Consider the following 12,026-nt stretch of genomic DNA (forward strand, 5'->3'; position numbering starts at 1 on the left):
ATAATGATAAAGCCTAGTGCTTAAGGATTGCCGATCTGCAATTTCATTGCCTGTAACTATAGGTTGTAATTTCTAACTATGGACTCATAGCCAATCATCGCCTAATTTTATTTATTTCATAATATTCTAATTGGATCTAAATCTACTCTATGTGATAAAATTGTAATTTATAACATGCTGTCTACTAACAATCATGTATAAGCATGTTATTTTTAGGTTATGAATAATGATTTCAAAGATTTAACATGTATATAACTAGTTGTTTTTTTTCATGGCGGTAGTAGTTTAAGATTAATATTGGCATCATATGCATGTATATTTGAAAGAAATGTAGTTGCCAAACAAAAAGTTTGAAAAATAATTTGTGCATTTGGTCATAAATGGCCTTTTAAAGAGCCATGTTCCAGTTATTTATCAATTTATAACACATGAACCATTGTAATGCTATATATTACATTCCTTAGTTTTTAAAGGGACTGAACTTCGTATGATGAAATAGCGAAAAAAGAAAGAAAATTGTTGAAAACTGACATAAACATGGTATTGATGCGTACAATGCATTGAAACTTACTAACTGAAGTACCACATAGTTTACAATTAACTTATTTTTCGCAGGTTTTTCACATTTTTCCATTAAAAAAGATTACTAAGTATGTCTACCTATTAGAATTCATTCCTTATGCGTGATTGGCTAGTCAATGTTATCACATGATATTACCAAGTTAGGTTACCAAGTTAGGTATATAGCTTTATTCCAACTGTTTAGGGTAAGCCAGTTCGTAACACAGTGGATGCAACACTGGACTGCGATTTTGGCAACACCGGTTCGAACCCAGTCTCCAACTCGATTTTTTTTTTACCTTTTTGGTATTTTCTTTACAATTATGATATCAAGGAAGAAAACATTTTATTAAATAATTGTCTTGAGATTCGTTACAGAAAAAAAACTTTTTGGTACCATTCTGGTTTACAGTCCCTTTGTCACGTAACAGAGTTACTATAGAATGTGACGTAATACGTTATATTTAAGATGTAATTAAGATTTAATTAAATGAATATGTGTCTACATACTGTATGTTTAGTAATGTAGGGCATATTTGATTGTCATTTGAATATGAAGATGGTTGACAGCCGACCTGGTACAAATGTACAAAATGGTCATGTTAATTACAAAAACGTGTATTCCTGTGGTTGTAAAGCTGTCATATGTAGACAACAAATCAGTATAAAAGAGATGATTTGGGATGTGAAAACAGAGTTAGGTTAGGCACGGCAAGGAGACCGGGCTTGGGTCCTTAATTGACGGCAGCTAGGATGTGGGATTACCTTAAATGTCATGCTGTATTATATACTGATTATTAAACTTAGAAAGAACGGTAAACAATAAAGACTTAGAACACTTGAACAGTTGTTGGTTGGTTACTGAACGAACTATCACGAAAGTTAAGTGAGCAGTAGCGTTACGTTACACCTTTAAAGTCTAGATATATAACTAAAAACCGAATTGGTGCTTTGCATGTTGGTTTGTCCCTTATATATATGTCTGCTTGTGCTGCATTTTAGAAGTCTGCCAGATTTTCTTTAGCTTAGCTGTCAGTGCTTTAATACTGTCCTTGTATGGTGAGTTGTATATTATATATGATTGCATGCTGTCTGTAACGTAAACTTTTTTAGTGATCAACAGCCTCCCCTAGCTCCCAGCAGTCACACTGTAGAGGCAATTATATATAATTTTCCAGTCTTCTTCAAATGTGGAAAAAATGTGTGTGTTCATCTAGAATTCTTGTATCAATTGTTACATTAGCTCGAAACCTAAGGTCATAATGTTTAATGTTTAAAACTTCAGTTAAATTGTAACATTGATTGGCTGGCTACTCAAGGCTTTTAATTTTCTTAATCCCTGTTTTTTGTTGGGGTCAAAGAAGAGGAATTTGCCAGTTCAATATAGGTATTGCTCTTGGATATATGACATATAATTTACCATAGGTCACTCCAATTTATTTTTTTATTCAATGGATTTGTTCCAAAAATGTTAGAGCAAGCAAGCATTTTAAGATGATGTTACAGTATGTCTGTGACAAATCCAAAATAGTGAAACAGTTCTATAAAATGAATATGTTTTGGAGATTTCATAAAACCTTATTGTTTAAAGTGAATAATGTTGTAATCTTAAAGGATTATCATTACTAATTATATAGGACTAAGTGTTTTTACCTTCGTCCTGGCTCCTCTTTTTAAATGAAATGGTAAACTTAAATAGAAATTGCCAACAATTTTTTTTATGGCCTTAGACTGATAATCCTGAATGAGTATAACTGTATTCTCCCTTCTTTTATGTAAATACCCAATACTGGGTATAGAACTGTTTCAGTAATTGTTTTGTACCATGTTGTCAAGGACAACGTTCTATAGATAGAGTGTTCTTAGTTCACATCAATAGCTTTGTAATTTATCTGGATGGTAGTTACAGAATGGTTACACCATATTTTATTATGCCCCCTTTTGAAAAAAGTGGGGTATATTGTTTTGCACATGTCGGTCGGTCGGTCGGTCGGTCTGTCTGTCTGTCGGTCGGTCGGTCGGTAGGAATACCAAATGGTTTCCGATCAATAACTTGAGAACGCTTTGACCGAGGGACCTCATACTTGGTATGTGTATTGGTCATCACCAGCAGATGAACCCTATTGATTTTGAGGTCAGTGGGTCAAAGGTCAAGGTCAGTGTGACCTTTACATGAAAAACGGTTTCCGATCAATAACTTGAGAACGCTTTGACCCAGGAACCTCATACTTGGTATGTGTATTGGTCATCACCAGCAGATGAACCCTATTGATTTTGAGGTCAGTGGGTCAAAGGTCAAGGTCAGTGTGACCTTTACATGAAAAACGGTTTCCGATCAATAACTTGAGAACGCTTTGACCCAGGAACCTCATACTTGGTAGGTGTATTGGTCATGACCAGCAGATGAACCCTATTGATTTTGAGGTCAGTGGGTCAAAGGTCAAGGTCAGTGTGACCTTAACATGAAAAACGGTTTCCGATCAATAACTTGAGAACGCTTTGACCCAGGGACCTCATACTAGGTAGGCTTATTGGTCATGACCAGCAGATGAACCCTATTGATTTTGAGGTCAGTGGGTCAAAGGTCAAGGTCAGTGTGACTGTAAGCTGAAAAAAGGTTTTCTGATTGTCCATATTTTATTTTCTTATATAGTAGACAGTAGAAATTTATATGTCACTAAATGCATGAGTTGAAGTATCAGTTTTCAGTGAACATCTAGTTTAATTATGCCCCCCTTCGAAGCAGAGGGGTTATATAATTGCTTTGCACATGTCGGTCGGTCTGTTGGAAGACCAAAGCTTGTCCGAGTGATAACTCAACAATTCCCGGACCTATGGTCATCAAACTTGACATGAAGATTAGGTATGACCAGTAGATGACCTGCCTCATATGCATCCAATGACAAATCAGCTGTCATTTCAGTCCATGCATATTTCATTCAATTGTCCAAATATTTCTGGCAACTTGGCGCTCAGGGGGCATAATGTTTGACAAACATCTCTTGTTGGTTATTATTCCAATATGGGAGCCAATTGGGGTGAAAAATATTAATTGGCTGTGGTTAACAAAAAAATATTTTATTTTTTTTTTGCATTTTCTGAAAAAAATGTCAATTCACTAGATGAAACATTAATAGTATTGGTTATTTGTTTTTAGCTCTACTGGCCAAAGGCCAGAAGAGCTTATGCGATGGTAAAGTGTACGTAGTATGTGCATCCGTGCGGTCGTGCGTCTGCAAACAATTGCTTGTGAACACGATACAGTTTTCAGTTTTGATTGTATCTCGATGAAACTTGTATAGTATCTAGATATCCATTAGAGCTCGGTTCCTTTCGAAAACCAGCCAGATCCCCCCATGCATGCCTAGATTATGGCCCTTGATAGTATAAAAAAATGCTATTGTGTAAACAATTGGTTGTGAACAAGATACAGTCTTCAGTTTTGATTATATCTCAATGAAACTTGTACAGTATCTAGATATCCATTAGAGCTTGGTTCCTTTCGAAAACCAGCAAGATCCGCCCATGAATGCCTAGATTATGGGCCATGAAAGTTTTAAAGAAATGCTTTCTTTTTTTAGCCAGGTCTGCATGAGCGAATTCTATTTTTAGCCAAGTTTACATGTATATGTTAATTCAAGTCTAGAGTTAAGGGAGACAATTTGCAAGTCTAGGATTTTGAGAGACAATTTGCTTTTTGCTTCTGCAGTTGATTTTGTGAATTACTCTGCCTTGTTCTTGTTGAAAGCCCAAATGCCATTTTTTAGCTTTAAGTTCTGTAGTTTGCGCATTCATCTTAACAAAATTGATTGTGAATGTTTAAGTTATGCACCTGGTGTCATTACTGGCCACACCAAGGGTTCACAGGTTTGGTAAACATAAATCTGGAAAGGTTTGAAAATCTTTTTGTGTGTTCGTGCATCCATCTCAGCACAATTGATTGTGAATGTTTGTTCAAATTGATCAATGCTGTCCTAGGATGCCCTTGACTTTGACCTTTTGACCAACTTTTTTTAACTTTTAAAACTACAGAAAATTTTACTATGAGTACAGTTTTGAAAGCATTTTTTTTTGTCAGATGACTTTTATTTGGCACATATTAAAATAGTTCATGCAACTAATCTGCTTACAATACTTTCTGGGCTCAGATGTTGAACGTGCTACGTTTTCAGGTAACCCAAACACAAAACATAAACTATATGTCTGTTGCCTTTTACCCATACATACATGCTCTGGATTGATATGACCACAAAAGCCATGCCAGTAGAGCATAGGCCCTTTTGGGCCTCTTGTTTACAGATAATTCTGAAGCTGTCCTTCACCCAGCACCAATTTTACTATTGTTAGTTACAAAATGGCATTTTGTTTTACTAAACTCAAAACTTTTTATGTTTTTGTTTTCCATTTCAGATTGCAAATGTGACTGTTGTATCCATAAAATTGTGTGGATAGTCGTCTCCATTGTCTTTAGTCTCCCATCAATAGGCTGGACTTTATTCGTACTTAAAGGTAAATATGATAATATTTTATACTTTTTGATGAAGCTTAAAGTGACTATAAGACACCAGATGATACAATAGCAAAAAAAATAATGTCCAAAAACTTACATGAAAATGATATTGTTGTGTACAACACATTGAATCTTTAACTTACTGATTATCACATCGCTTATGACACACGCATCTTTAGCAGTTTTTGCACATTTTTCAAATTTCAAAATTTACTTTGGTTGTTTACCACATAAATCCCAGAAAGTTTATAAATAGCAATAGTATATTTATCTGTACTTAAATACGGATATGATTTAAACTGGGAAAGCATTATGCATTTTTTCTTAAGCAGGGAAACTCAGATGAGGCAGCAACAGAATTGTTTGTTTATTCTTTAATCAATACATGTAAAATGATGTATTATTAGCCTCCTACTTATATTAATAAGCTCATATTTACAATTCTAAGCTTGTTTTGAGGAAATACTGTATTAAGCTGATTTTTGGTCCATCTGGTGTCTTAAATTAGTCCTTTTAAAGAAGTACAATGAACTCAAGGTAAATTCTATGTCAGATTTTCAATGAGTGAATTGCTCTCATTTGTCAAAAATTGGTGAGAGAAATTTAATTTTAGTGATTTTTTTTATAAGAAATGTATAATGCAGTAATAAAACAATCCTAAACAGTTGTTTAATTCATGATAATATCAATTATTTATGTATGTTTATTTCTCTGACTGAATGAAACACTTGTATTGAAAATAAACTAATGTGAACATTCAGTATTATTCAAACCACAGGCATTGTTAATCAATGCCACAGTTAACAAATCATGCACATTAAAGAATTTTCCTTGTCTTTTACTTTATTTGTAATATCTTTTAGAAATGATCTTTCAAGATTTACAATGATTGTCCGAATCATAAGGTTTGATATACCTCGGTGAATGTTAATTGTAAAGATGATACTTATTGTGGTCTTTTAGAGGCTTGACCTATAATGAAAATGCTTATTAAATGCAGATTAAAACCAAGTTAACTAAAATGGGGTCACAAAAATGCTTGAAATCAAGTGTATAGACAATATCGGTGAAAAAAAATTATAATTAAGAACAGGCAAATCATAGACGACAGCAATGGCATAATGTAATAAAAAACGAGAGGCAAAGAGGATGCTGTATTTAAAAAGAATAAAAATGAAAAGACACAAAATACACAAACTGTGAGAGAGCGCATGAATATCTCACATTTATGTATTTAGACAATTTTATGCGAGAATTACGAAAATCGCTCTGTGAACTTGTTAGACTCAGATGGAATAGGGCAATTTATCAGCATTTCCTTCTTTATAGTCTTATTTAAACAAGGTCTAAATGTTATTAGTCACTTGTTTTTAAATTTCAAATAATAAATCTATCCTTTAGAATTGCGTGGCTGATTTTCACTCACCTATCACACACCTGATGAACACAAAGTAATCATATTAAGTGAGCTTTAAATGGGATTGCCTTTTGCCATTGGTCTCTTGTCCATAATTATTTTGTTACCTCTCCAGCTTCTACATTTTGTAACCAATCTTACGTATTGGAACTTTGACACTTGTTATGTATATAGCCACATGCAAGACCTGATAGTCAAGTCTGGGCCAAATATTACCAGTAGATCAAGAGTTGTTCATGATTGGTTGAGATACGAGTGTGCCAAGATGATTGAAAACGAGGCTAAATAGTTAGATTTCCTAAATGTTTAAATGAAAACATAGGGCCTGCTTTTACCATACCATAGGGTTGATCAAGATCACTTTTGGCATGCACTTAATGGTATTGAACTAAATAGACTTATTTTATTAAAGATAGCTAAAGGTTCCAACTTATCTTAACTTTATCAAGTTAAAGTATGAGCCTTGCTGGGTTGAAAACAATGTCTCTGAGATCAGATTATAGAATTATTTTTAGCTTGACTATTCGAAGAATAAGGAGAGCTATCCTAGTCACCCGAGCGTCGGGGTCCATTGACATATGACTTTGAAACTTTACACACTTGTTTACCATCATGCCCCCAACCTGTACATAGGAGGAGGTAACTCTATCAAGCATTTTGACAAAATTATGCCTCTTTTTAAACTTAAAATATACGTTAAAGTTTACGTACCACCTCAAATGTTTTCAAAGTCCATTGACATATGGCTTTGAAACTTTGCACACTTGTTCACCATCATGCCCCCCAGCCAATACACAGGAGGAGGTTACTCTATCAAGCATTTTGACAAAATTATGCCCCTTTTTCGACTTAGAATTTACGTTAAAGTTTGCGTACCACCTCAAATATTTTCAAAGTCCATTGACATATGGCTTTGAAACTTTGCACAATTGTTCACCATCATGCCCCCAATCTGTACACAGGAGGTAGTAACTCTATCAAGCATTTTGACAAAATTATGCCCCTTTTTCGACTTAGAATTTAACATTAAAGTTTGCGTACCACCTCAAATGTTTTCCAATTCAATTTATGTTAATATCTCAGCACATCATGTATCGCATTGAAATCTAATCTAACAGTGATCCATGCTTGCTTCGCCAAAACTTTTCAATCCATACACCGATAAGCGGCGGAATAGTCAGGCACGCTGTCTCTGTGAACTCGCAATAGATGAATCTTGTGACCTCAATAAAAGGTTAAGTATTCATGGAAGTATCAGAATGAATTTTCTTTTGATCACAAACCCTGATTGATTAAGCCTACAACATAGCCATTTTAAGACATATTATTATTTAATGTTGACTTTAATGTGCTTATTTTCAGATGCTAGAAGAAAACAATGGCTAAAAAATAACTTGGGGGAGCAAGCCCACCTTTGCATGATTGGTTGGGTAGTTTTGAATCTGGTGTACAGCATTATTGCAGCCATCCTCTTTTTCGTCCTAGGTATGTGAAATATCTTTGTAAAATGTTGTTAAATAGGTCTCTTAAAGTTATTTATGGCCAGAATATAAAAATTATTTATGACTCCATTTCTTATTCAAACTTTTTCTATAATTGAACGATATTTATATAAGAATATGTGCACATATTTCTAACTAAATTTGAAATTGAGCAGTGTTGCCCATGTTGCATATTAATACATATATACATTGTATATATAACAACAGTATATGTGAAGACTCAACCATATTGCAGTTTTGCATTATAAGCCCAACTGTTATAAAAATTAGAAAAAAAATATAAACTTAAATATTATCTGTTTTCTTCCTTTACAGTTTGCAAAAAAAACTGTTGTGAAAGAGGTATGTTATATTTATATATGTGGTTAACTTTTTCAAATATAACATTGCTTAAAATTTCATTTTCTTTTTTTTTAAGAAAATAATTTGTTTTGCATAACATTTATTGCTCTGCTTTCGAGGAGGGTGTTCACTTTTAATGTCAATGTGTATATATATTATAGAAATAGATGTCCTGAGAGAAAAACATGCACAGATTTTGGCTTCTGTAATATAATAAAAGTTTATTATTTACTTTATATATTCACTATTTAATATGTGTTTTCAGAATGTGACTGTGTTTGCAATTGTTGGCCTATATACATCATAATCGGATATGTGTTAAAGGCAGGAGATGTGATAGTGGATATCATTGGAGGAATTGCCTTTGAGAAAGGTAAGCCTTAGTGGAATAAACGTTTATATGTCAAGAGTTCCAGGGCTCCTTCAGGTCTACCAAAAGCAGTGAGCTATAATGTCCCTTGTAATGGACACAATTACTGGTTCATACTCGAAATGGGACTCGGAAAGAGTGATTCATATCATTGCATTTAAAGGCAAATCTCATCAAAATTGTGATTTTTCTATATCTAGTTAAAATTGTGTATGCATAGTTTTTGCTGTAATATGCACAAGATTATAGCACACGTTTTGAGGCCCCAACTGAATTTCTTGGGGGTTGAAATATATTTTAAAATAAAAAATTTATTACATTTGTCCAGGTACAAATAAAAGGAATGTGGACCGAAAATATTCTCATGAGGCCTCAAATATGGAAGTCAGTGAAAATGCAGCTAGTGTCTGAGAAGTCATTCCAATTCCTTGTAACAACAAAACATTTTAAGAAGATACATCCTGTTTTAAATAATTCTGTCACATTAGCACTTAGCTATTATGATTCTAATGATTAAACATGTTCTTTAGTTTGATTTTAATGATTAAACATGTTCTTTAGTTAAAATAACCTTATGTTTCAAGCATTATGATCTCTTAACATTTTACAGCTAAATTGGATTAGATGTGAAAAAGTGTCAATTTTTAGCTCGACTATTCGAAGAATAAGGAAAGCTATACTATTCACCCAAGCGTCGGCGTCACCCCTTGTTTAAGGTTTTGCGTGCAAGCACCCATAGGTTAATATCTCAGCATTTACTTGAGGTATTGCATTGAAACTTTATATAATGGTACTCAACCATCCAACCTACTTAATTAACCAAGTTAGATAACTCTAGTTTGCATTTAATGCCAATAATAGGCCTTTATATTTTTACTTAGAAATTCTGGTTAAGGTTTTGCGTGTAAGCACACATAGGTTAATATCTCAGCAACTGCTTGAGGTATTGCATTGAGACATGATACAATGGTACTCAACCATCCAAACTACTTAAGATAACTCTAGTTTGCATTTAATGCAAAGTATAGGCCTTTATTAGTTGACTTAGAAATTCTGGTTAAGGTTTTGCGTGCAAGCACACATAGGATACTATTTTAGCAACTGCTTGAGGTATTGTATTGAGACTTGATACAATGGTACTTAACCATCCAACCTACTAAATTAACCAAGTTAAATAACTATAGTTTGCATTTAATGCAAATAATAAGCCTTTTTTATTTGACTTAGAAATTCTGGTTAAGGTTTTGCGTGTAAGCACACATAGGTTAATATTTAAGCAACTGCTTGAGGTATTGCATTGAGACTTGATACAATGGTACTCAACCATCCAACCTACTAAATTAACCAAGTTAGATAACTATAGTTTGCATTTAATGCAAATAATAAGCCTTTTTTATTTGACTTAGAAATTCTGGTTAAGGTTTTGCGTGTAAGCACACATAGGTTTATATCTCAGCAACTGCTTGAGGTATTGCATTGAGACATGATACAATGGTTCTCAACCATCCAACCTACTTAATTAACCAAGTTAGATAACTCTAAACTCAGATCTTGGTGGTAGTAGCAAATATTCAGGTTTTGCATGTAACCTCTTTTAAGTCAATACCTCAGTGAATACATCATGTTTTGCATTGAAACTTTACACACAGGCTCCCAACCATTTAACCTTCTTATTTAATCAAGTAAGATAACTCTATCTTTCATATGATATAGTTTTTGCCCTTTTATTATGAGACTTAGAAATTCTGGTTAAGGTCTCGCCTGTTAGCACACATAGGATAATATCTTCTACTTGTTGTATTGCATTGAGACTTTATACAATGGTATTCAACCACCCAACCTAATTGAATAACCAAGTTAGATAACTGTATTTTGCAAATATTGGCCCTTTATTATAACACTTAAAAATTCTGGTTAAAGTTTTACATGTTACCACATTTATGTTAATATCTCAGCACATCATGTATTGCATTGAAATCTAATCTAACAGTGATCCATGCATGTTTCGCCAAAACTTTTCAATCCTTACACTGAAAAGCGTCAGAATTGTCGAGTGCGCTGTCTCTGTGACAGCTCTTGTTGTTTTTGATGACATTCTTATACCTATCATTATTGTGCCTTCAGGTATGACATCAAAGGAGAACAAATAGGTGTTGAGTGTACTTATTACAGAAAAACATATCAATAAAATGGATTCACAAACACACAATTAAAGTTTAAAAATTCAAATGCTTGTTGTGGTTTAATGTTTTTTTAATTATTTGAGGCAAGTTTGGCATAACAGATAATCAATTTCAGTAACATGTACTGTTCTTTAACTTTAAAATACATTTTTAGTTTACTTTACAATCTGCATGTATGTCTGCTTTTGCATTTAACTATGTGTTTGATGGGCAAATGTTGTGAATACTAACCTCAACAAGAAAAAGCCACCAATCTCCGCAATTATATAAAAAAAATCAGCTCATGAACTTTAGATGAAAGTCAGAGTTTTGTTTTACATGCATTTTTGGTAGTTTTAGTATTGATCTAGAACAGACAATATAGGTGTTCTATGATTTTAGCTCGACTATTCGAAGAATAAGGAGAGCTATCCTAGTCACCTAAGCATCAGCGTAACCACTTATGTGCATTTTGACAAAATTATGCCCCTTTTTCTACTTAGAATTTACCTTAAAGTTTGCGTACCACCTGAAATATTTTCACAGTCCATTGACATCTGGCTTTGAAACTGTGCACCTTGTTCACCATCATGCACCCAACCTGTACACAGGAGGAGGTCACTGTATCAAGCATTTTGACAGAAGTATGCCCCTTTTTCGACTTAGAATTTACGTTTAAGTTTGCGTACCACCTCAAATATTTTCAAAGCCCATTGACATTTGTCTTTGAAACTTTGCACGCTTGTTCACCATCATGCCCTCAACCTGTACACAGGAGGAGGTCATTGTATCAAGCATTTTGACAGAATTATGCCCCTTTTTCGACTTAGAATGTACATTAAAGTTTGCGTACCACCTCAAATATTTTCTAATTCAATTTATGTAAATATCTCAGCACATCATGTATTGCATTGAAATCTAATCTAACAGTGATCCATGCATGTTTCGCCAAAACTTTTCAATTCATACACCGAAAAGCGGCGGAATTGTCGAGCGTGCTGTGTCTGTGGCAGCTCTTGTTTAGAAAGCTTATTCACATTTCCATCCACACATCTTAGGCAAGTTTTATCTTCCGATCTGACATATTAAGTAATTTACTGTAGAAGGTAAAACTGATATCTGTGGCCTCCTTCTCTTGTGCTGATCTTATAAAACGCGGTCT

The 12,026-nt window shown here is 33.8% G+C and overlaps 1 protein-coding gene across 6 annotated transcripts in view; it reads left to right on the plus strand.

Annotated features, from left to right (window-relative positions):
• LOC128235137 (uncharacterized) overlaps positions 1-12,026 on the plus strand; it is an 84,291-nt gene that overhangs the window by 57,545 nt on the left and 14,720 nt on the right. For all 6 annotated transcript variants that reach the window (XM_052949874.1, XM_052949878.1, XM_052949877.1 and 3 more), the window contains 4 exons: positions 4,972-5,070; positions 7,851-7,973; positions 8,306-8,332; positions 8,598-8,705. In XM_052949874.1, the coding sequence (XP_052805834.1) occupies positions 4,972-5,070; positions 7,851-7,973; positions 8,306-8,332; positions 8,598-8,705 (357 nt within the window). The remainder of the gene's footprint in view (positions 1-4,971; positions 5,071-7,850; positions 7,974-8,305; positions 8,333-8,597; positions 8,706-12,026) is intronic.

This window comes from Mya arenaria, chromosome 5 (genome assembly GCF_026914265.1).
Source record: "Mya arenaria isolate MELC-2E11 chromosome 5, ASM2691426v1".
Taxonomy (NCBI): domain Eukaryota; kingdom Metazoa; phylum Mollusca; class Bivalvia; order Myida; family Myidae; genus Mya; species Mya arenaria.